The sequence below is a fragment of the Protopterus annectens genome, chromosome 6.part0 (assembly GCF_019279795.1).
Source record: "Protopterus annectens isolate FY-2018-M chromosome 6.part0, PAN1.0, whole genome shotgun sequence".
Lineage (NCBI taxonomy): Eukaryota > Metazoa > Chordata > Ceratodontiformes > Protopteridae > Protopterus > Protopterus annectens.
The window spans coordinates 1,597,217,808-1,597,244,544 of NC_056737.1; the positions used below are offsets into that span (position 1 = coordinate 1,597,217,808).

General features: G+C 40.1%; 1 protein-coding gene across 2 annotated transcripts in view; it reads left to right on the plus strand.

Moving 5' to 3' along the window:
* The window catches only part of USP40 (ubiquitin specific peptidase 40), a 3,368,940-nt gene that overhangs the window by 1,814,998 nt on the left and 1,527,205 nt on the right, over positions 1–26,737 (plus strand). For both annotated transcript variants that reach the window (XM_044075047.1, XM_044075048.1), the window contains one exon: positions 24,261–24,589. In XM_044075047.1, the coding sequence (XP_043930982.1) occupies positions 24,261–24,589 (329 nt within the window). The remainder of the gene's footprint in view (positions 1–24,260; positions 24,590–26,737) is intronic.

A 26,737-nucleotide genomic window follows, 5' to 3' on the forward strand; every position in this document is an offset into this window, starting at 1 on the left:
TTCCGTCTCTGCATCGTCACCTCCTGGTGCAGCTCTGGCATCTGGACCCAGTTCCGGATCTCTTGATCCACCAGTCGGGTCAACAGCACCGGGCCATTCATTCTCTCAACCTCACTGCTTGGTTGCTCCACTTCCTTCCCTAGCCAGGCTTCCGATGATCTCTGATTCAGTCAGAGACATCTTAGTGGCTTCTTTAAAGTCGTCCACCAGAACCGTTTATGCTAGCAAGTGGCGACGTTTTTCTATTTGGGCAAATTCCAGGAATATTGATCCCTTCACTGCTCCTGTGCATTCTGTTTTAGATTTCCTGGCTGAGGTTTTTCAGTCAGGATCTTCTTCATCTACAGTGAAAGTTCAACTGGCTGCTATTTCCAAATATCATGTTGGCTTGCATGACAATAACATTATGTCTCATAGATTATGCAAGGCCTTTCTGAGAGGAGTTTTTCTCCTAAAGCCGCCTATAAAGCATCCTCCTCCGCAATGGGATCTAAATTTAATGTTGGCATCCTTGATATTACCTCCCTTCGAACCGTCTGCTTCATGTTCTTTGAAGTTATTGACCTGGAAAACTATATTTTTACTGGCTGTCACTTCAGCAAGAAGGGTTTCCGAGATTCAAGCTCTCTGCATCCATTCCCCTTACTTGGTTTTTCATAAGGACATGGTATCCTTAAGAACGAACCCGTCCTTTCTGCCTAAAGTTGTGTCTCAAACCAATATTAATCAATCCATAGATCTACCAGTTTTTTTTTCCCAAACTATTCTGACAGAGCTGAACAAAAGCTTCATATTTTGGATGTCCATCGTCAGCTCAGGTACTATTTGCATAGAACGAAACAATTCAGGAAATCGGACCAATTATTTGTCTCCTATGCAGAAAACAGGAAAGGTCTCCCAGTGTCTAAAGTGACCTTATCCAGATGGTTGTCTTCCACCATTTCTCATGTGTACTCTCCCAGAGGCAAGCAACTACCTTCTAAACCGAAAGCACACTCAACCAGGAGTCTATCCACTTCTGCAGCCTTTCAGGATAGACTACCCATTGATACCATTTGTGCAGCAGCTACTTGGGCCACTCCTCATACCTTTGTCTCTCATTACAAGTTAGATTTGGCCTCCAGAGACAGGGCCAGTTTTGGTTCCACAGTTCTCAAGAGTCTGTTCCATTGAGCCACCGGGATACAGGTGCTAGGACGGTCCCATCCAGCAAGAATGAAGGCGAGATTGACAACTTAACATTTAGAAGTTATGTACCTACCATAACGTTCCATGTTAGTTGTCTTCTCGCCTTCTTTCTTCCCCTCCCTCCTTCCCCTGGCCTGGACAGATCTTGAAGAGTTCCTATCAGGTTGTTTCCTCCTGAGCCTTCATTAGAGGACTCTTTATTATGAACTTGGTTTTTCCTAAATATGTTAGGTTAGTCCTTAGCAGGGTAGGTTAGCTATCAAACGAGATCTGAGGTAGTTCCGCCTTGCATCATGGGATATAGGGTTGCCTCGAGCTGGTAAAAGGAGTTCTCAAGCTAAAGCAAGGAGGATCGGCTCCGGACCCATCCAGCAAGAAAGAAGGCGAGAGAAGACAACTAACATGGAACGTTATGGTAGGTACATAACTTCTAATTTCTGCTCATTTGCCCTTGATTCCTCCTCTGGCCTCTAAATTTGAGGTCAAGCAGTGTCTCAAAGGCATTCGTCTTTTCAGGCCTCCCAGAAAGCCTATTCCACCTTCCTGGGACCTCATTTTGTTCTTGAACAATTGACTCGGGCACTTTTTGAGACTGGTAACGTTATAATGGTTGCTATAATTCTTAAAGAGCCAGTCCTGCAAAAGCACTCAACTCCTCCAGTGAACTGCAACCACCACAGAAGGAAATAAGTGTCGAGTAGTTCCAAAAAATCCGATAACAATAAAGTAGAAAAAACATTTGAGCCTCCTACTACAGCTTCATTACAACATTGTACTTGGAAGACTATTCTCCTTTTGGCTGTTACTTCAGCCAAGAGGATTTGTGAACTTGGTCTCGTGGCTGTCCCTCCTTTCTTTATTTTTCCATATGGACAGTGTGTTTCTTCATACTACTACTCTATCTTGTAAGCTTAAGCTCGTCAGTAAGTTTCCCTTAATCAGTCTATTCATTTGCCTTTCTTTTATTTCTTCTCCATAGTCTGCCAGTGAAAAGTTTCTTCACACATTAGACTTCCACAGAAAGCTCAAATATGATTTGGATGAAACTAAAGTTATTTGCAAGTCTGAGCAGTTCTTATTTCTTTTCATTCCAGGTCTTTGAGTTTAGCAGTTTCTAAGCAAGCAGTCTCTTCCTACTTTCTAAAATCATTTATTCTTTTTATTTATTTCATGGTGGATGTCTTTTCTCTTCAGTAAAGGCTCCCTCTACCAGAGCTGTTGCTTCCTCTGGTGCCCTTTTCAACGGCTGGATACCAATTCCATCCTTGTGGCTGCCATGTTGCCTTCTGTCCATAGCTTCATTAAGCATTATAAGTTGGGTATTATTTCTGGGGCTAGAGCTGGCTTTGCCAGGGCTATCTTGCATGGGATTCTTGAGGGCTGTTCAGTGCCATGCTCCTCCCAGGTTTAATTTTGAACTTTTGTACTCTCCCTTACATTAGGAATACCGCAACAGTGATTTGGAAGGACATAGTACAGTTGTATAAAATCTGGCGATATTTTACTTTACTGGCTCACCAGATGCGCAGTAGCGAGCACTGCCCAAACCCCGCCTGCGGTGTTTGACGTCATGGTTAGGCATTGAATATTCATGTGGACTGTCCGGCAACAGTACTAACAATACAATAAAATATCGCCAAGAAGTGCCTAGTGAGTACACTATGACCTGTGATTTCAGCCCTTCTGAACTCTTATTATTTTAAAGCATTGTTGTTTCAGCTGTTTATTTGTTTATATTTTTATTCATTCATTTATTTAACAGCGAAAGGACACACTGGTCAGAAGTATGCTGTATGTGTCTGGCCACAGCAATAGTGGAATGAGCTCTGGGAGTTGCAGGTGTAGACATTAACTGAGTCTCTGATGATACCACCATTATCTTGATGTCAGCCAGTGAGACTTTGGCCACAAAGGTTTTGGAGTCTGTGCTGACTGTAGACTCTGGTCCCACATGCAGACTGCCACAAGTGCCATCCAAGAGCTAATCATCATGATTCTCATCGTAAGCAAAGGTATGAGTGGTACCATTGTGAGTCCATGTTCTTTATGATGCATTAATACTCATTAATGTTGTTCAGATTATTATACTCAAATCATTGCACTAATGCACTGGACTATGCTAATTCCTCTCCCTCTCACTACTTACTGACAGTATAATACTAAGACTTCCTTCATGTTAGCATTTCCTCCTAATACAATTACCCAATCTGGCAACTCTTTGTACTCTAACTACCTCTCAAAACTCTGGAACTCTATCCATCTCCAAATCAGACAAATACAGAAACTAGTTAATTTCAAATTTCAACACAAGCACTAACTAATTAATAACCATCTATGTTCATGCACTTCACCTGGACAGCCTAATCCATGCACTTAATACTATGCTCTTACAGATAAATAAATAAAAAATTAAATTTGCTGGCTACATTTCACACACACACACATATATATATATATATATATATATATATATATATATATATATATTACATTTTCTAAGTAATGTAAATAGCATCCCATGCACTGGTAGTCTTGAATTACTCTTTGTAGTTTAACATTTTGCTATTTTTTTGCACTGCTTTTACCATTTAATGTTGCATTCATTTTATTTCATTGTATAGCTTCTGTAGATTCATAAGTAAGCACTATGTAACCAATGTGAAGACCATTACAAGCCTAACCAATTATCCATATTCAGAAGTTCTATCTAGTCTCAGGGAGAGCAGTACCTGGAGAGAATTTGAGGCTGTTCATCCAGTTATCTTACTTTACCTTCCATTTAAGATTACTTGTATTGTATGCATGGCATAACAGTTTACTGGGTATGTGGAGTTACATTAAAGGGGTTGTGTTTGTAAAAAAGTGCTTGTGTTTACCATTACATTGCTTTGTATTGTATGCAGTGGCTAATATGAATGGCATGTCTATCATGCCTCATTTCATATGCAGGTTCGGTCGTCAATCATCCGCGCCATGCAAACTCCTGCACGAAACTCCGGGTGAGCCAGTAAAGTAAAATATTGCCTAAAATCTTACCATAACAGTAGATGTCCTTCTCTTCACTATTGTAGTATTTGCTTCCTCCTGCTCCCTCTACTCTAACCTCTTCTTTTTGCTGTCCTGACTGGGGGTTCTTCTCTGTTTTCTCCTTCTGGAAGCACATGTTCTCCTAATCCCTAGAAGCATTCTGTTCCTCCTGTGGCTTCTCAATTCTAAAGTGTGTGTATCCATACGTCACCTTTATGCCCTATGCCTTGCACGGGTAGCATACGCTTGACATACAGCACCTGTAAACACTATAGGCTTTGGTATACTAAACAAATGTTGGGCTGTCCTTGGCAAGAGATCCCTTATGTAAGTAATACTGCAACAGTGGCGAGAAGGACATCTACTATTACTGTAAGATTTTACACAGCTGTACTTTCCTGACCATAGTGGCCCAGCAGCTAGCTGAAAACCAGAACATCCAACTCTGTACTCGTGGAATATGACATCTGCTTGATGGACAGCTCTCTGAATCCCAGTTGAGCAGAACTATGTCACGGAGCACCACTATTCTACAGTGATTAGCAGTGCCCTTTTCCCTACTGTTGTGCGACTGTGGAGGTGGTAAATATATAAATTTGGATGCCCCCCCCATGGAGGTCCAGGAGCTGCTTGCCCCCCCCCCCCTGCAAAAATAAAAAACTTTTGTGGATTGCTAAAAGTGATGTTCAGCAAGTTGGTTTTGAATGATTAGGATTTTGAGAATTATTCATTGATCGGTCATCATAAATCATTAAAAAAAAAAATACAAAACCACCTCCTGGAAGTGAGAGGAAAGCCCAATTAAACAGTCAATGGAGTGCAGACACACAAAGATTTATTAAATGCACTTCAGACTCGGTAAGCATTTTCGTCCTGACAAGTAGTCTTATACTTGTCAGGACGAAAGCACTTACCGAGTCTGAAGTGGATTTAATACATCTTCGTGCCTGCACTCCATTGACTGTTTATTTGGGCTTTCCTCTCACTTCCGGGAAGTGGTTTTGTGTTTTTTCCTGGTTATTTTCCACCCAAGTTACATTTTTTCCATCATGAATCATTGCTTATTATATTCCATGTGTACCAATTGTCTTTGTGGGTCACCTGAACAGGTTTGTCCCCTTTCCCAAGAAAGGAAATTTAATTCAAAGGCCTTCCATACATTCACACATTCACTCTGCTTTGAGCAGCCTAGAAGTGAATTCTGATTACCTTTCCACAGAGCTTAGAAGATGTCAGACTTCTACTGCAGATATCCCTGCAAGGCAGCTGTAGCAGTGGGTATATATATTCTAACCATTGAAGAAAAGATCTTCTGTATTCCTTCACCTTTCCTACTCTTTAAAGCCAGGGTACTGAAGATGGCTTTGCAGGATAGGGTCAGTTTAAATTTGGTTGCAGTAGTGTTTTTCCTGCTCAAGGAGTTGAGTAGAATGAGCCATAGGTGGTCTCACATGTTGTGCAACTGGTTAAAATACTGCTCCCCATTTAAGTAAAGGGGAGTGGTGGAGCTTGGATACAACACTGGGGAGAGGGGATCCTAGGGATTAATGAGGAGGGCAGAAAGCCTAAGACTAGAAAATCCTTTCTGGCAAAGCAAAGTAGATTTTCACTTTGATGCAGAACTAGTGATATTCATCCCAGGGCAGCTTTGGTTCAGCAAGCCTTTCTTTATTTTTTGCTTCCTTTTTTGACAAATGATCCTCCTTATAAATCTGTTAAGGTACACTTATTAGCTCTTTCAGTTTACTTTTTATTAGAACCGCAATGAGTTGCTGTGCCAACAGTGAAGCAGTTCTTGAAAGAGTTCCTCTTCTTGAGTCCACAAAGGAAGCTGATGCCCTCTCCTTGAGACTTTTGAAAAAGTTGACCGTCAGATTTTTGAATCTGCAGGCTTAATTATATGAAGTTTCTAGCTTAGAAACCTTGTTTTTGATAACCACTTCCATAGCTAGGAAAATCTCAAACTTGCAGGCCCTCACGTAGAGCACTTTTACGTGGTCTTCCACAAGGATAGAGTAGCCCTTAGGTGCATTCTCCTATTTATGTCAAAAGTAACCTCAGAAGTGTCTCTAGATCAGACCATTGTATTTCCATTGCACTTTCCAAATCTGCAAAGCAAGGGGAAAAATCCCGAACTGTGAATGTATAGCTAAGTTACTGTTTAATTAGGACAAAGAAATGCATACAGATTTGACAGTACAGTTGTGTAAAGTCTTACCATAAAAGTAGATATCCTTCTTTTCACTGTTGCAGTAGTCATTAAAGAAGGGATGTCTCACCCCGGGCAGCTCGTTGCTCAGCCATCATAGATAAGCTTGAAAAAGGTCTTGTTTGTGCTGTATGTCACATTTATGCTTCCCACGCAATGTAGGGCATAAAAGGGACACAGCTACCATTTCCATTTTCTAGTAATTGCTTTTTTGGCAACCACCAGAATTAGACTGAACAAGGCCTTACTATGTCTAGGCAATTCTGATTCTGTATCATAGCTCAGAAAAATCGTTTTCCTATTTACACCAGTTTCCTCACCTTATCACTGATAGAGTAGTCTGAAGGGAATCTTTAAAGTTTGCCAGCTCATTACACTCTCCGAAAATATGTTCCCAGTTATTTATTTCTTCACCATCACTCCTCCAACATTTGCTGTCTACCTTAGGAAAAAAGTCTGTGTAGTCTACTTGGGGTATAAAAATATCCATATAAATATTTCCAAGCAAAAATCCTAAATCTTCTAGATTTCGTTGCATATTTGGAAAGGTATACAGTCATTTTGTCGTAAGGAAGTTGTACAATGCACCAAATTGCGAAAGTACAACAATCCATATGAGCGAATGCACATTGGCATTTGCTCATTTGAATTTGGCATTCCAGGTGCAGATCGCACTATAGCAGAGATCAGGAAATTAACCCTTTCCCTTACAGTAGTGCGATCTCGGAGTTTGTATATTGAAGTAGCAGGGGGTGTGAGGGGTGCAGGGGGGCTTGCACCCCTGCATAACAATGTTTGGAGACATTCGGAAATGTCTCCTAACATTTACTGTTGTGCTGCATTTCGAAAATGGTCGAATCTGGTTTTCCAGATTACCATTTTCAACAAGTTTTTTTTGCGACATGTATTTCGGCATTTAAAGTCACACAATAGTGCGAGCATACAAATGCCTTTCTCAAATGAAGGTATACCATTTGGGAGACATGCATATATTCCCCCATTGTTTCTTTGTGAATTGCTTATATAATCTTTCTTCCCAATCCTTTCTAATCTCCTCTGATCAATTCTTACAGTTATTATACAATATTTTATATACTTTACTAATTATTCCTTTTTTAATGGCGGTTTCTTTCCTAGATTCTACCAAAATCTCTACCAGTGCTGGTCTTTGGTTTAGGACCGCCTATTTCTTTCTCTTTGCCTATACTCCGATGTCAGTCCTTGATAGGGAAGGCAGTGTCTAACCTGCAGTCCAAATAAATTCCTAGCGTCTTCCCATATTATTATCTTTATCTTTCTAGTTATTTTTTCCCAGTACCTTGGTTCCTTTCCCATTTTTCTCCAGTAAATTCCAGCCCCTTCTTGCATATTGTTTGTATTCCTAATTGCAGTAATCCCTGTCAGCAGAATTGCATTTCTCCATTCCTGTGTTGGCTTAGCTGTTAGAATACTTTCTGCTACTTTATGAATATAATATTCTGTATGATTATTGTTATTTTCCTTAAAGGTCTTCATCCGGAATCCCTGTCTCTCTTTGTTTCTTGAGCTTCCCACCATTTCATCATCATCATCATTCCTTTCCACTTTGAAGTATAGGTTTCTGCTTGTGCTATGTATAGTAGCCTTAACTGTGTAGCTCTGACATACCCCTTCATATCGGGTAGTCCCATTCCACCCTGTTCCATTGGAAGGATCAGTTTATCCCACTTGACTCTTTCCATCTTCCCCTCCCAGAAAAAATTCTTCAGCTCTTTTTTTTTTTTTTTTTTGCTGTCTACGTCTGTGATTGATAAAAATATGCTTGACCTGTGTATAAAACTAAAGGGACTAAAAACATTTTAACTGCATGTATGATACTATCCAAATCATTTAACAGAGCTTCCAATTTCTCAGTTTTTATAGTATCTTTTCTTTAGTCTCTTCCCACATATTCTTAGCTGCCTCACCAGAATAGTTTTAATCCATAGTCATAAGTACTTCATTTTTCCCCTAGCCAATTTCTCATTATCAGATTGTCTCCATGGAGATGTGAAGATCAGATACAGAACTGATGCTAACCATACATTTAGTTGGTAAAAAAAGCCTTACAATATTCAGTGTTGTTTTTCACTTGCTTTCTCTTAAAACTTCTTACTAGATCATGCTAAAGGCCTTAATCCTGTCATTACCACATACAAGAATTGAGAAAAAGCACATTAATTTTTCTTTTTTCATGCTCTTTTAACCAGACTTTTCTTTTTTTTTTCTTTTTTGGATTGTTGGAACTGTTCTGTATCCATTACCAAATAACCGTCGATAAACTTTTAGCGGAGACTAACCGCTTAGACTCGGATATTAAGCATGACTGTGACTTTCCTAGATACCGCTTCGAATATAACCATATCTTCGACAGCATTGATCAGTATCTGTCGAAGATAAATGTTACCAAAGTTAAGAAAATTAAGCGTGATGTAAAGGATTACGAAGCAGGAAAAGCATATCCCAAGCCATTGTTACATCAAGGGGAGCCAGTTATGAACGAAGTTATTAATGAAGCAGTACAAAACCAGGACCAAAGCCCTGTTGTTCCTTCTACTGATAATAATCAGACAGTAGAATGTCAACATGACGATAACACAGGTTCTACCCGTCGGAGTGAAAGGATAGCATCCTTTAGTAATAACAATGGTAGTAACAATAGAAATAAATCAAATCAGAACAAACATGTTGCGAATTCAAGCCAAAGGAATTTTCAGAACCGGGCCTCGAACTTTGTTCCATCCAAAGCGAGACCAACCAGGAACAGGAAGAGGAACAAATGGTAGCTGTTCTAAATCCTACGCTACCTGTTGTTAATGTTTCTAAATGTAACATTTTGGTTAATTTAAATGAGGATTTTAAGGTTTATAATTATTCTGACGTGTTCTTAAGTTTAGAAATTGTTGAATTACTAGCAAAAGGTCATACTTTTGTTCCTAGTGCCAGATTAGATTTGGCAAATACTCTCATTGATTTAAAACTTTTCACTAGGAAATTGAACCTGTTAGCATTAATGGGAGTAGATATGAATAGGAAAACTATTATTTTGCGAGTGTGTATAATCCACCCTTACACCCATCGATTGCACTTTTTGAGCAGGTCAGTGAGTTGGACCTACGCAATCTTGTGAATACAACATATATGCCAGGCCACTCAAAGAATAATTATTATAACATTAGTAGAGAGGATAGAGATAATTTGAAGTATTTATGCCAAGCCCCGGTTCGCATCATGAAACCGGATAAGGGAGGTGGCTTAGCTATCATGAACATAGTTGACTATAATAGAAAAATGTTTGTCATTCTAAATAGTGATACCTATGTGGAATCATCTAGAAACTAACTGAATGGTGCATACAGAAAAGTAAGAGCTTTTATAGAAGAATTGTATATAGAGGCAAGGATAGATAAAACATTATATAACTATTTGACTCAACCTGCACTTAGGATACCAATATTATTTGGCATCCCGAAAGTACATAAATGCATTGCTGACCCACCCATGAGACCACTAGTTGATGGCCGGGATAGTATTACATACACATGTGCCAAAGTGGCTGACAATATTTTAAAGAAATATATAATACGTGAAACCCAAATTTCGAAGGACTCTTGGTTATTTCTTGAAAATATTAACAACCTTGAGTTCAGGGCTGAAGATCTGTTAGTCACAATAGATGTGAAAGACCTATATTCATCCATACCGCACCATGAGGGGATTGAGTGGTTGGCACATATTTTGAAAATCCTTGAAGCCCCACAGAATGAGATCCAGCTAGTGGTAGAATTATTAGACACAGTTCTATCTTATAACTATGTACTATTTAACAATGAAATATACCATCAAAGAGTAGGGGTGGCAATGGGTTCTCCTTGTGGTGCTAGCCTGGCTAACTTAGTAATGGCATACTGGGAAAGGGAATTTGTGTTAAAAAACCTAGTATATAAAGAGCATATTCAGTTTTATACTAGGTTCTTGGACAACATATTTATCCTCTTCCAGGGTAATACTGATGAGTTGGAAAACATGTTGGAAATGTTTAATTCTAGTACTACCTTTCTGAGATTTACATCAAACTACAATAAGAACAGAATAGCATATTTAGACATTGATCTAAGCAAAGATTATCAAGAAAAAGTTTACGTCTCGAAGATCTATCGTAAAGAGACATATTCCAACATGTTTTTGCACTACACCAGTTGCCATCCAACCTTTCAGAAAAAATCAGTAGTGAAAGGTCAAGTAGTCAGAGCCGCAAGGATGGTTACTAGGGATACTGAGTTTGAAGACGAATGTAAGCTTCTGTATTCTTACTTCGTACAGAGCGGATACCCATGTAATTTGATCTCGGAGATAATCAAAGAGGTACAACATAAGAGAACAACAGGATTGTATTCCCCGATTTTGAATAATAGGGGTATGAGTAGAATGGGAATTAGTATAGAAAAACAACCATTCAACCCTTACAGTTTTATTTGTACCTTCAATTTGGACTCATATAAGGTAGTAAACATTATCTTGAAAAATTGGGACATTCTGATGAGAGAAAGCAAATTTAGGAGAATTTTCCCATTAACACCAAAAGTAGTTTATAGACGAGGGAACAATTTGCAAGCTATTTTAGAATCCAACAGCAAACCACGTACGAATAAGGAAGGCATGTATAAATGTAATATGTGCCGGTTCTGTCGGTACATTGATACAGGAAATAGTTTTATAATAGCTGGCAAGAAATACATTTCCAATGGGAGATACAACTGTTGTAGTAAACAAGTTGTCTATTTAGCCAAATGTACATTATGCCCAGCTTTCTATATAGGTAAGACCGATCGGAAGCTGGGCGAGAGAATTTATGAACACACATATAGTATTAGTAAAAATAAATTAGAAAATGCGTTGGCAAAGCACATTAATGAAAATGAAGGGCACCAATTTAAATTTAGAGTCATAGATCAATTGAGGAATGATGAAAGGGGCGGACCAGAGTCATTGAAACTAGAAAGAAATGAACTTCTCTGGCAACTGAGAGTGAATGCATGCCAATACCCAGGGATTAATGAAATGAGTACTATAATTTGTATTCTGAGATTGAAAAACTTGGCTAGATAGTTATAAACAACAGTATTGGGTTGAGTATATGTACAATCAGTTTTTATTTTATTTCATTTTATTTTATTCATTTGCTTTTTCTAACAGATGTCATCAATTCATCATCCTTTTTATGTTTATCTCAGTGGAATGTGAATAATAATATATTTACTTTATTAAATACACATATATATTTTTTGGTTGAACATCCCATCGGACATATCTTGTTTATTTTAATATTGTATTTTATTATATTATGTAGATTATATGTACGATGGAATGTACAAATAGGGTTATTTAACTCATATAATACATCTATATTTATATTCATATTTCATTTTATCTTACTTATATATTATACACTATGGATTTCTATATCTAGTTATTACAGGATTTACATACTCACACTATATTAGTGCATAGATACTTATGTACTTGTTTATATAGTTTGTGTTCTATGTATTTGTATATTTACATGTACTTCTTATAAATATTGAATATACATATGCATGTGTTCATATATCAATTTATTATATATATTTATATATTTTCTAACATATTTTTCTACATTGAATATTTATAAATGTATGCAAATTTATATATATTTTAAAGTTGATTTTTAATTGTATATTATATGTCTTTTGGAGAGGTTTTTAGGTATAGTTGAGGTGGAAGGCGGCTCGAGATTTATTAAGGGTTTGGATATAATTTCTTGCATTTATGTTGTACGCCTTTAAACCTCAATTTACTCACCATGTGACAGAATCAAATTGTATATTTAAGCAACCTGTTTCAACATTTACCTTTGTATGGTTTCTGAAGAAGTCGAGCTATTTGTGTTGACGAAAAGTGGATTGTATTTTTGTACACTTAAAGGTTATTAAAAGTACGTTATTGCCATTCCGAGTACTTTGGTTTATGACTAGTGTGGAGTATCAAGGACCCATGCTTTTTGCAGTACATTTCTTAAAACAACAAAGAGAAAGAGTAGAAGGGAGAAAGAAAAAAAACAGGAGCACCTGTTTACGATAGTATCCCCATTACACTTAAAAAAATAACTGAGAAAAACTTTATTGCATGTAAAAAAAATCGTACAGTATAAAAATAGTAATATAAGAAAAAAAATTGTTTTACGTACAGTTAAATTTCCACCTCACTTAAGTATTTTTGTGAACATTAATAACATGCAGTAGTGCAAATACTTTAGAATCCCCCAAAGTCCAAAACAGTCCAATATTTCAAGATTTTCTTGTTCTATCATCTTTCACAAATATAATTATTGCTTTGTAATCCCACATTTCTCAATTTCCAAGTCACTGGTTTTATTCCTGTTCCTCTCCATCTCCCATATCCTGTCTCTGGTTCATTTCCAATGTATTTTTGATTCTTTTAGTCAACTCTTATGCTCCCTTCCTTCTCTCCAGCATTTTCCGTTGAAACATTGAGAAAGGTTTCACTGGCAGTGTCTTTCTGTGGTCTTTATTACCAGAAGAACAAGAAGCAGAATCTCCTTCTGTTGCACAGCTCACTTTTTACTGGATAAACATTTGTATTTCCTCCTTAGCATGTACTTCATCAAAATATGAATAGATGACTTCCTCCTCCTTGTTTAACTTTAATTTTTTCCCAAAGAACCCTTTAGTTCTTCCTCAGGCCATCAGCCCTTCCTTCCCCCTTAATTCACTGTGTGTTTTTTTTAGGGATCTTCCTTTCTTAATCTCCCTTTTTTTCAGAACAGCAAGACTAGTGTGTGTTTGTGTTTTTTTTTGTGTGCTAAAAAAGAACTTTGGTGTCAATGTTACCCTTGTGCAAAGTGTAAGTTCTTTAGTGTGACTCGTGCTTTCAGTGGCTTTCCTCTCTTGTTCATATGTCTGCCATCAGATATGCCTAGTTATGACGGTCTAGTGGATCAGAATGCTGTCCTGACAGATGGCAGCAGATTTTGTATAATCAGGAAAATTTAAGAACAAATTTATTTTACCTTGTTTGCTTAAGGCTTCAGTTCCCCTACTTTGCAGGAAGGAAAACACCCTCTAAAACTTTGAGGAGCTCTGCTGGTCGAGAGCTTCCCCTACTGTCCCTTCGAAACCCTTTCTCTACATCGGCTCTGGGCTTCAGCGATCTCCTAGTTGAGGCCTTTCTGTGCACACCTCGGCTCGGCTGGCTCCGAGGTGCGCGATGAAAATTCCACATCTGAGCCGATCAGACCATCGTCCCCGACATCTTCGAGGCATTGAAGTCTGTCTCGTTCGATCGCTGAATCCTGTCTCCCTTGCTGCCTGAGGCAGACCATAGTTCATCGATCAGCCCGCTTGTCTCTTCGGATCATGCTCTTCAGAGGTAGGAATTAGGCCTTTCTTGGTCATGAGGCGCACCACGAGATCAGCTCAGGCTTCAGCCTAGCCCCAGTCGATTCCGGTCCCTACCCCGAGCTACCCCTGCCCTCCGACTCCCGACAGCTCGGGCAGGGGCTTTAGGAGACTCATGTTGTAGTAGCGTCTTGCCGGCGGAAATTGTCTTCCGGTTCCGTCGTTCACAAACCGGAGCTTGGTGGAGCAGTTACAGAGACTTCCTCATCGGCCTTCTTCCTGCTCCGCATGGGACCCTTGTCGCCAGGATCTCCCCCAGTGCCTGGCTGGCAGTGCTGGCTCTGACCCCCGACCCCTCGAGCTGTTCTCTGGGTGCGAGGCTTTCTGCCGGCGGGGTGGGACCTCTGGCTCTGCCTGATTGGGGCTGTGGACCTCTCATGCGGTGTGTTGGAGGTTGGTTCAACTCCTGCTCGAGGTCATGCGGCCCTCCCTCTTCCCGGTGCCTCAGGCCATGTCTCTCCTCCCGCCTCCCTCTTCTTATGCTCCTGCTCCTCAAGTGTTCAAACTAGGCCTCATCCTCTTCCGCAGAGGTCCTGAATTCAGCTCCACTCCCAGAAGAGGTCTGTATCTCACACACGGCCTGGCACCTGGTCTAGCCACCTCCTGACCCAGATTCTAGGTCAGAGAGGGTTCCCCGTTCCCCTTCAGTTCCGGACCCCCCACAGATTTAGAGGATTAGACCTCCTCAAACATTCTTGAAATTGGCCCAGCCCTGGATTCCCTTCGGAGGATCCTGGAGGCCTGATCTGGAGCCCTTTGGGGTCCTTCTTCCACCTCCCATCTGTCCCCCCTCCCCCCCTGCTCTCTCCCCTTTGCCAAGATGGCTTGGAAGGCTCTGACTCAGAGAGGAAAGACCCCAGCCCGGCTTCAGATTTTATCCACCCTATCCAAGAGATAATTGTTTTTCACAGCACCAACAGATAAGCACTTTTACCAAGAGGACTTGGTGTGCCACTAAGAAGTGGTAAGGAACTCCACTATTGCCTGTCCATCGAGCTCGGAGGGCGTCCATCAACCCAACAAGGTAGGATCTATGCGGAGACAATATGCGACCGGATGCTATCGTTATGCTGCGTTACCTATGCCATTTCTCACCTTCACTCAGACTTTCAAAAGGACAAGATCAAGGATGTTCCTGGCTACCTTTCCAGGTTTTAGCTGCACGATGGACAAGTCAGCTGGCTACAGGCAGCTGGCTAGCTAACTCCTCCGTAATGCTATAGTTCATACTCCTCTGATGGGCCGGTCAAGAGAAGCGAGCAGAGCCAGCATAGACGGGAACGCCTTTGGATGCGTCTGCCTCTGGATCAACGCCTGGAAAGAAAGCTTCTTTCTATGGTTCCCCTTTTGATGGATCATCTTTCTTTGGTCTCTCATGGAAAGAAACCTTGGGCTGAGAGGCGAAAGGCACCTTCTGCCATGCCATGGTTGCTTTTAACTCTTTCTAGGCCTTGGGATAAAGGCCAGAAAAGCCTTTCAAAAATCAGAAAACTGTTCTGCCTGACGAATCTGGCCTTTAAATTCGGTTTGGGGAATTCGATAAGAGGGGAACTCAGGAAACTCTTTCAATAATGAGGCAGGGGGTTCCGCAGAACCGAACCCTTACGGGAAGCCCTTCCCAGCATCCATCCAAGGTTGTCCAGACTGTCCACCGACTGTCAGTCGGGGGAAAGATGTCACTGTGCAGAAGCCTGGCCATCCTAATCAAAGACAAGTGGGTACAGTCCAAGTCCAGTGAAGGCTATTCCATATTCCCGCTTATTTTTCTCCCTCAATCAAAAATAATTCAAATCCAGTTGTTCCTCAAAGGGAGATGTTCACAGTTGCAGCGTCAAAAGTTGCTTCTTGGATTGGTCATCATTTAGTGCTATGCAGACCAAGGAGAACAGGGACTCTAGACCAATTTTGATCTGGTTCCAAAGAACAACTGGGACATCAAAAAGATTTTGCATCTGGAACAAGTGAACATCTGCGGTCAAGAAAACAAGATTTCGGATGGTCGCACTTTTATATCCCTCCTGGGAAATGAACTGAGGAAAACTGGATATGCTCTCTAGAACTCTCTTCATCGGCAATGAATATAAAAGTCAAGGACAATCCCTCGCCCGCCCTCATTGGTCCGGCTGCAAACCAGTATTCCATCCACTTTCAATTCAGAGCCCCCCCTCACCACTGCTCCCACCTTTGGTGGTAGGTGTTTGCCGAGTAGCCTCTCTACCTCACTGTCAAAGGATTCCAGGTGTTGGGCTCCTCCAGACTCCTACCCTCCTGGCTCCTACAAAGCATCTTCTCCTAATCTTTCGAGACTAGGTCTTTGCTCTTGCTCAAAGTTTAGGCATCACCAATAAGTGCGAAAAGTCTGTTTTGAAAACCATGTCATAGGCTATTACCATAGGCGCGCAAACATAGACACAGTTGTTATGTCTACTGAAGAACAGCAGACAAAAATTGCAACATCTCCATATGGTCTGAAAGTCTCCTTCTTCCACATAGACAGAGTCAAAGGCAGATTAGATTAGAACGTTGGGGATTACCCTCTACTTCCTGCCTCTACTCCTCATCTGAGATTCCCCAGCTTTCCGATCTCAGACACTCTCCTGTATATAATTAGTACACAGCAAAATCGATGTCACACCATTATCATTACGCCAAGCATCATCTTCTCATCTTCTTCTTCCTTCTTTGCTTTCCCTGGGAAGACCCCTTGACACTTTGTTCCTTCCTCGGGGGTTACTCTGACAGGCCCTCCCTGATCAGGTGGGGGCATTGTCAGGGTAGAACAGTCAGGGCACCAGGGCAACAGATGAATGCCATGCCACTATAAATATTCTAGAGATGTAGATGCAGTCAGTAATGTTGCAAGCCCTTAAAGACTCTCTTGCAGCTCTGAGCAATCACTATAGCAATAACAATATGTCTGTATTGGTATGGTAACAAAACGAAGGCGGAACCCAGTCCTATCCCTATGTCGTCTCGCAGTCAGGTAGTGTAACAAACATTTCTTCTCAGCTTCTTCTGTAGCGCTGCATCCTGAAACATCCAAGCAATGTCGGATCAGTTGAGCACGCAGATCCTCCATGCCTCAGTGGTCGTCTGAAAAGATCTATTTTGGAGAAAATTTTTTCAAAGTTGGGTCCGACCAAGCTGCGTCCTTTGCTATTAAACCAAAATTATTTCCAATTGGATTAAGCCACTATGCCCCGCCACCCTAGTCCAGTGCGAGGCGGCTCCAGTCCATAGTTTGGCTTACGAGACACCTGTAGAGTCCTCTCGCGCACTATCCTCAAGTGCACTAGGGCTCTGCTCGCTTGCTAGCGCTCCTTAATCCTCAGCTGCTCCTCTTTCTACATACTGGTTTGGTTCCTTTGTCTCTTCATCAATTTGGGCTGAGCAACCTGGTGGACCCTGGTTTTTTGATCTGATCCCATCATCCTTTCCAGATTCACCCCCCCTCCCTCTCACTCCTCATCAATTTGGTTCCTCAGATTTCAACCTTAGCCAGGCTCTCTCAAATCTCTCACTCATAGAGAGATTTTTTGAGTAGCTCCATAAATCTTCCACTCGGAAGATTTATCTTAATAAGCAGAAGACGTTACCATTAGTAGAGATTTATCTTCATACATGGAATCCTTTCACTGCTTCATCAAATAGTCCTTGATTTTCTAGCTGAACTTTTCCATGCAAGTTTCATCTCCTTCTACTTTTAAAGTTCAATTGGCACTTTCTTTCTTTCATGTGGGCTTGTTTTCGTTTTTCTCCATTCATGTCACACTTTTTAAAAAGCTTTTTTCTGAAGGTTTTTTTTTCTAGCTCCCATATTTGATCCTTCTCTTCTTTTTACCTGCATTTAGTTACACTTTGATTCTTCCCCCCCTTAGAACCTGCTATTTCCTGTTCATTGCTTCTATGATCCTGCTATCCTGGAAGCTTTTACTACTTCAATACAGTCACTAGACTAGTCTCACTCAGACCATGCACTCCAAGGGTCTCACCCATATCCTTTTGTTTCATAAAGGGCCAGGTCTTCACGACAGACCAATCCTTTTTTCTTAAAGTAAAGTAGCCTCTAAAATCTAACCTCCCCCCATAACTTTTTGACCTCCTGTTTTTTTCATTGCTTTTAACACAGGTCTGAACAAAACCATTGGCTGTTAGATGTTCCTTCGTAAGGTATTATTTGGATAGAACCAAACAGAAAACTAGATCAGGACCCTGTGTCAGTTGTTTGTCTCCAATGCAGAAAGCTCTTTCACTTTCAGTTCTCTCCTCTCACTCTGGCTATTGGCTCTGATTTCCTTTTTTTTTTGTTTTGAGAAGCAAGGCTGCTAACAAAACTAAAGGCCAGAGCTTTGTCCACTTCTATAGCCTTACCAGACAGGCTGCCTATTGGGGCTGCCTATTGACGGCATTTGTGTACTTACCTCTCACACTCTCCTCACACTTTGTTTCTCATTATAAGTCTTCTAGAGCTAGAAGCTATAGAGCACTTCCACTCCACTCTTCTCCCAGAGTCTGTTCCGATAGGCCACCAAAGGAAGATGCTGGGACCTTGGTCCCATCCAGCAGAAATGGTAGAGATGGACAGGAGCAGTTATAGAAGTTATGTTCTTCTTACCATGTGCGTGTTAGATTTCTTTCTTCTCCTCCACTATAAATCTCCCCCCTTCCCCTAGCCTGGACAGACCTAGAGGAGTTTGATTGTGACCTTCTTTTCTACCACCTCTATTTGTATATGGGTATATTATATACTGTATATATTCCTTCATCAGGTTTTTTAGGTCCTTCCTTCCCTCTTCCTTTTTATAGAGGTTTTTTTTTCCTTGTGGAGTGGAGTTATTTATTTTTGGGCTAGCCCAGCTTACAAGCGAGATCTGAGTAGCCCCATGCAGCCTTGCATTTAGGGTAAGCCTATAGGAGCGGTGGAACCAACTCGTTTTTTAGAGGTTTTTGGTCGGCGGTGGGGTGTGAACCCACCCATCCAGCAAGAAAGAAGGCGAGAAGAAGACAACTAACATGGAACGTTATGGTAAGAACATAACTTCTATTTTTGTCTCTCCAGAGAAGAATATTTTGAAGTTAGCTCAGTACAGTAGTTTGAATTTCATCCCTGCTTCTCGACATTCCATGAATAGTAGAATAAATTTACTCATCATCTGTCTGGTGTACAATGATTAATCATTTTCAACAAACACTCCATTGTCTCCCGCTTTTAGTACTTTGACCTTCTGCCACAATATTGTCAAATTCAGCAACTTCTGCTGGTAGGATTGCATCTTTACCATTAAAGATATCTAGTATGCTTCCTCATGGCCAGGTTTGAAGCATACACACAATGTGCCTTTCAAATAACAACTCCTGTTGTGGAATACCAGTCCAGTTGCTTGTTTGTTGTTGTTGTTGTGTCTTTCGGCTTTTTCCCGGTTAGGGGTCGCCACAGCGGAACTCCGGTCCGCTAATGATTGGCAGTTGATTTTACATGCCGAGTTGCCAGCCCTGACGCACAGCCTTCAACGAAGGTACGCCCATTCACCTAGTCTCCATGCAGAAGACGCTGTATCTGAGAATCGAACCGGACAATGGCTTACTGTAAGGCAACAAAGCTACCGCAGCACCACCACCGCGGAGATTCATAAAATTAATAGTCTGTTCCTTCCAGCTTCTCTTGTCCAACTGAAAATCTCAGGTTTTCCCTATGTGCTGTGTCCTCTAATTCTATTATTTTTTTTGAAACCTCTCTTCTTGAACAGTCTCATATTGGGCCAGCTTTTTTTTCATTTTGACCTCAGATTTTTACAGTTTTATCACTTCATCTGAATCTCTGTCTATAGCTTATTCCATTTTTTCCAGCCTTTTGTTGTTTGAGTTGATATATTCCATCGGTGTTTCATTCATTTTAACCAGATCTGTTTGCAGTTGTCTTATCCTTTCCTCTAGGTTACTGGAAGTCATGTCTGGCGCCTGCACTGCTTTTTGCTGAACAGCTGCAGTACTTCACCCAGTCAGTGTTTTTTCCTCACCTTTTGTAGCTGATTTTCCTTCAGGTCTTCTGTATTTCTTTTTTCTTGATACACAGATACTGTACTTAGTAGCCAGTTACTGAAATTTACTCAGAAACAAAAAAAAGTCCACTGGCCTTCTCTGCTGAGTTTCTGCTTTCACAGTGGGAGAGCCAGAATTGAGCTGTTAGTCAATGATTAGTCTACGAGAAAACCTTCCTTTGTTGATTCTGTGCACTCTGTTCCTGCTCATGTCTGCATGACTTAGTCCCTTCTTCAATTTGCAGTTGTTGCATTACTTAGAAGTTGGACAAATATGTACTTATATATTACTTGTTAACAATGTAGGTGTCAAGTTTGTATTTTTTTGTCATTATTTTACAGGAATCATACTTCTTCAGAGCTTGTAAGGGGAACATTAGGGCTAAGGAGCTACCAGCATTCTCTTTATTTTTTTCCTGCATTAGTGACCATCCATTAAGCTTCACACTCTCTGCTATCCCATACAGCCAGTTTTGGCCTCCAGGAGGTAACAGCCAAACAGTAGTGAGCGGTAGTGACCCTAACCATATTAAAAAAACTGGCTTCCTATAATACATAGAACTGACTTCCTACTTTCAGCCCATCTCTTTAAATGAATACAAATGGAAATAGACTATCACCTTGCAGTTAAATTAAGGAAAAAAAACATGTTCCTACATCCTCAGAAGTTATTCATAGTCAACCCCTGATCTGCTTACTCCAGCTACTAGTCTACACCAGGCCAAACATGTCTCCTGCTCTCTAGATCCTACTATTTGGCAGTCTGTATCATACTGCATAAAAGACCTCAGCTTGTACCCTAGCTTCAGTCAGTAGATATATAAATAGTTTCAAAAATCCCAATGCAGATGCCTCTAAAATGGACATATTACCTAATGTCTCTTCATTTCCCTCCTCCTCCTCCAAACCCTCTACATTCCTTGCATCTAGTGGAAATTCCTTTTAAATAAATATGGAAATTTCCACAGCAGTATCTATTGTGATACCAAAATTAACTGGTTTAGCTTGTGTATTTGTTACTTTTAAGTTGAAGTTAACTACACTTCTACTGTTCTTTGCTGTGTTATGCTTTACTGTTTAAGAATCTCTGTCTCTTATTTTGTATTATGCTTTACTGTTTAAGAATCTCTGTCTCTTATTTTGTCTGTTTCTTTTGCGATGTGCTTTATCCAGTGTGCGTCTTAATGGTCAACTTTGATCAGTGTACAACCCTGGTAAGCAAAGCTAAATTAATAAATAAACTCATCTGTGCATGCTTGTAACCACGCCAGGTTCAGCTTGTATTTGGCATCTGAAGGGGCATGACACTGACTTCCGGGGGTAAGATCCTCTCAAGACTGCCCTGACGCTCCTTCCTGAAGCCAGCACTTCTGCTTAAAATCTGTTCTGCACAGGGGTGCTTACAGCCAGAATGTTTGCCTGGACATGCACCTGTCCCCCTCTACCCTAAAGAGGAGTTGGCAAGGACGTTCCATTGTCCTGTGTCGTCCCCCCCCACACACACACACACACTCGCCAGCTCCAGCAAGTTTCTTAGTCGTCATTATGACTCGAATGGGTGGTAGTCATGGCTTCATCCCTCTGTAACAACAAATAATCATGGGTCCTAGCCATGCTGAAAGAATGCTTCCATGATCTTGGGAGTTTCATTGAAAGAAATAGCAAACTGGGACAGAAGAGGAGATTATCTCAGTCATTAATCTGTCATGGAGGAATCCCCTTGCTGAACAATTGACACATTAAGAGCATATGTATTATCCCCTGACTGCTGATTTTACAGCACTATGGTTCAATTTTTGTATGAGATGCTGATGACCTAGACTTTGGAAATAGCCATCCTCTCTTGATTAATTTTTTTTATCTTGTTTCTTAGACTGAGAATGCTTTAGCCTGATTTTATTCACTTACAAGGACAAAAATATTTTACAGTTCTTTTCCTGGTTCATTTTATGTTTACTCAACATCATTCAGTTCTGGTATCTTAGAAAGATAAGTATACATTTATTTAATTAATTAATTTCATGCGTTGATAGGGATAGACCAGCTGATCAGAAGCCCATTTTCAGTGGAGGCTTGGGGAGAAAAGTTCCATAAATAAAATGACACTGTTGAAGTAGGCACTAAAGCAACAAATAAGAATAACAGTAAGACATTGATAATGATAAAAGGAAAGTAAACTAGAAGCAGATGTTTAACACAAACAAAATGAATAGGGACACACTGGTGGGAAAATGAAAGGAGAAATTCAGAATGTATGGGGGGTGAAAGGAATGAAATTAGAGAGTAAAGTTAATTATGGCTGAGTCAAGAACTGAAGGATGATCCACAGCATAGGAAGACTAAGAGTTTCAGCTTTGAAAAATGTTGAGTTTGGCTTAATTTCTAAGGACAGCAGACATGGAATTTGGATTTATAACTGAAGTGTAGAGAATCACCATAATAGTTGCTAGATTTATTCATTTATGTATTTATTTGACAATTTGTTAACCAGGTTATTCCAACTGGGACAAAGCCCTTTTTCAGTGGAGACCCAGGGAGAAAAGCTCTACAATAAACCTTCAATAATTAGACATAAAGTAAATCAAAAATTTACAAAGACATAAACAATAGAATTTAACATTACTGGCACGTTGAATAAATATTGTAGCATAAAAAAATACAGATAGACCTTAAGCCTTAGAAAAGCTAAAAAAACAGTGCAAATAAAATTGGCTTAGAAAAGTATAATAAATGAAAAAGAATTTGAGTTATAGAAAAGAAACAGAAATGAGAGAAGGAAAGAGTGGTATATCTGCCATAAAGAGAAATAAGGAGAAAGGTATGGTTTGACAGATATAGAAGTAAGAATAAGAGAGTAGTTTAATTAGAGAGAAAATTTAGTCAGGAGGAAGATAGCACAGGCAGTTTATTTTCCTTAAAGTTAAAATTTTCTGACTTTCTAAATAGGGATTTGGATCTGATGAATCGGATGTCAAGAGGTAGTTTATTCCAGTTCTCAGCAGGGTAACACCTATAGAGATTTTTTTCCTATGTTGGACTTAGGTTTGAGAATGGTTAGGAGATATTGTTCAGAGCTACATAGGGTTCTAGAAGGGGTATATAGAGAGATGACAGATGAAATGCTGGGACAGAAAGTGGGTTGGTATAGAATAGAATGAGTTATTAGAAGCTGAGATAGGAGGAGGTAATTGGGGAATTCTGACCAGTTAAGATTTCTAAGTGCTATGCAGTGATGAGTAGGGTATGGAAGTTCAGCAGCAAATTTAGCAATCTTGTTGCAAGTGGATTCAAGTTTATTTGATAAGCGAGGTCTGTACGTTGGTGAACATTTGAGAGCCATAGAGAAGGGTAGGTAACAGGCATGTAAAAGAGCTCTTTTAGCAATACTAGAGAGAAAGTATTTGTTTCTATAAAGGAGACCAAGTTTTTGATGGGTTTTCTTAATATTACTTAGAACATGAAGCTCAAATTTTAGCTGGTCATCAAAGTGCATCCTAGCAGTTTAGTGTGGCTTTCTATTATGATAGATGTATTATTGAGGGAAGAGATGATGAAAGATGAAAAAAAAGATGAAAAATTTGATGAAAATTTTTGATGAAATTTGATGAAAATTAGATGAAAGGTGAAAGATTTACTAACTTCTAAACTTATAAAAGTTTTACTGAGAATGATCTCAGGTTTCCTGGAAGGATACATTTGTTTAAGAAGAGGTAGTGGGGAACACCCATTAGAGTTGCATAGTATCTTATGGATGTTTTTAGTTGATTGAATGTTAGCTGATGTTTTAGCTCATGTCATTTCATTTTTTTTAGTACTGGCTGCAGTTGGGAACTTCACCTCCATGTTTAGCGACCTTGTTGTAGGTATTTTCCAGTTTATGAACTTGTATTTTAGGAATACCAATGAGAGTATGGGAGGAGTATAGTAAGGTAGGGGGTAGCAGTGTTAATTAATAAGCATGTTGATAATGTTATTGTTTATAGCATCACTGGTGTAGTATGAAGCATTTAAGGTTTAAATAATAGTTTATCAAGCTGAATAAATGTTACAACAAACATATACTTTTATCTGTAACAGTCTTCAGGTGAGACCTCTCCCTACCCAGAGTACTACTGTCTGCATAAAGCAGTTGCTCTAGCACAGTACACATCTCAATGCCACCCAAGCATTACATCTTGTTTTTATGCCTTGTGATGTATTGTTTGTTTTATGTTGATGTTTATTCTACATTAAATGTATAGAACTTCCTTAATGTTGTTACTAGTATGGGATTTTGTCTTGAAAGTGAGTTTAATTGTGTGGTGTTTATCTTTTTTGCCATAGGTTTGTGGAACCGAAATACTAACTGGTATAGACTGTGAACCAGTACTGCTTAATATACTCCAAGTTGCAAAAAAAGGGGACTGTGCTGAGCAGAGCAAATCTCAGGAAACACAACAGGTCTTTCCTTGCAATGCTGTGCTAAGCAGCATACAGGAAATGTTAGCTACCTCACTAGGAGTCAAGAAAGAACAACTAAGCATATGTACAGGATCAGACTTTGAGGAGTCTGAAAACTGGTATGAGTTTTCTGACAAAGACATGCAGAAGACAATCAAAGAACTTCGGCTGAAGAATGGGGCTTGCATCCTGGTTTCAGCCTGTAATGGAAGGTTGGTATATATAAAGATAAAAACATTCCGCTTGGATGTTAAGTTTAAAAATGTTAACAATGTGAGTCAGTGTTCATTATTTCATGTTATAGTTTTCAGTTGCTTACAGATTGAAAGTTCTGAAATAAATTAGACTTAATGAATAAGGCAAGCATATGACAGCTAAACCAATGAAGCACTGTGCTTCAGATGCAGTGAGAAAATCAGGAAAAAGGACTGTTTTACTGAAAAAAACAATAATTCATTCTGAAATTGCTACAAATCTGGAGGAAAGTCTTTGAAATGTGGCTTTCAAGTTATATTTGTTGGGGTTTGTTCAAGAGCAACAAAATTAAATTCAGTGTGATAAATTTGGCAGTTCCATATTATTATCCCACAGTTTCATTAAAAAAAATCTGATAATCTTCATGAAAGGAAGTGGTACTTGTATTGATGCCTTGCCTGCTAAGTGGTTTAACATGGTGGTAGTGATAGGAAATTTCCATACAAAACGCTGTGACAGCCCCATAATTCATGAGGCGAAGACCCATCTTGAGTTGAAGTTTAAAGGAATGCTTTGCTGTTAAGGTGCCTACAGAAACGCACATTGTTAGTGTTTTAAGTACCGACCTTAGTTCGTGGTCAGATATCAGGGTGTGAAGATTCAGAGGGAGATGATTTTGACATTTCATATGGTGGTATTTTGTGAGTTTTGCAATGGGTCTGTAGTGGGTTGAGTGGATATGAGGGGAAAGGTTATGGAGTGTTTAATTTTCATATGAAGACAGACAACTGTTTTTTTTATTTTATTTCAAGGACCTGACACTGGCAGACTGGCCACCTGCTGCTATCGCTAAAGGTGATCCAGTGACAGTATAGGATGTTACAGCTTAGGAATATGCAGTGAGTGATGTTGTAAAGTAGTGATGGCTTCTTTATTTCAGGAAGTGAGACTGTTAAACTACTCAGCACTACCTAGTGTTTCTGGAGTGGCTGCCAACACTACTACACTGGATGCTTCCGTGCTCAGTATAGAGAGGTGCAATGGAGAATAGGAATCTGCTTGGATTGGGAGGAGGTTATTGTTAAAAATGCATAGTGTTTAGAAGAGAGAGTTTTATCTTTTCATAACTTGGAAGAAATGGCTTAGACACCTGCCACTGTCTGTAATGAGATGACTGACACTGAGGTATTTAACACACTTACTGACTTTTAGATAGGTATAGGTATTAATGGGAGTAGTAAATTGCTGGATGTCAGTCAGGAGTTTGTTTTAATTGTGAAGTAAAACAGTTGTGATTTGGAAAGTATTTTGCTTGATGTTCTTCATCTCACATTGCTGCAGTCCTTACATATGGGTAGTCCGCTGTCCTCGGTCGGCCCGAATACCAAAGTATTAGGCTGACGTCGGTCAAGGCGCTTAAAACTGACATCAGGACGTCAGGGTACAAAAGCGCATGACCGACGTCATATCATCAGTCTTTTTTGCTGCATGGTCCGATGCAGAAGCAGCGTGCAAGTGCCGTTCGTGCTCAGAAATTTTTCGAGTTCGGAGTTTCAGACCGAATCCAAGTTGGCTAAGTACCCGTTGGGAATATTTTGGTTTTTCTTGCCTCAGTGTATTACGGATGTCAGAAAAAGTGAATAACTGTATTTCTTGTGAAACAGATACCGCATAGGGATTATCATTCTTTGTGCATTCCTTGTTTGGGGCCTGAGCACGGCGTTGTTGGGTGTCGCTTTTGTGCTAGGTTCAATGGCACTATTAAGCGAAAGGTTAGATTGTGCTAGGCTGGTCTTGTAAGCGGTGCAATTATAATATGCCGTCGGACTCTCCGGGCGCCCGCTTCGAGAAGCGCAAAGACAAAACAGTTAAACCCAGGCAAGATGAGTCGTCCGTTCCGGACGCCGGTTCTTAGAGGCTTCAGTGGAACCGGTGGTTCCGTTGGAGACTTCTCTGGAGTCTCAGGGGGAGACTTTGATTTTGCAGAATGTGGCCTCTCAAGAGGCAGGTCAGGCTGAAGGGCTTCTCAGGTTACTGTACTCCCTCCCTTCCTAGGGTGGTTAGGCCCTCTCCTTCTGTTTTCAAGGCTTCTCCCAGAGGCAGGCCAGGTTTAGCTTCTGTTGGTGTCACTCCTAGTTCAGCAGGGTCTGTGCCTAAGAAGCACA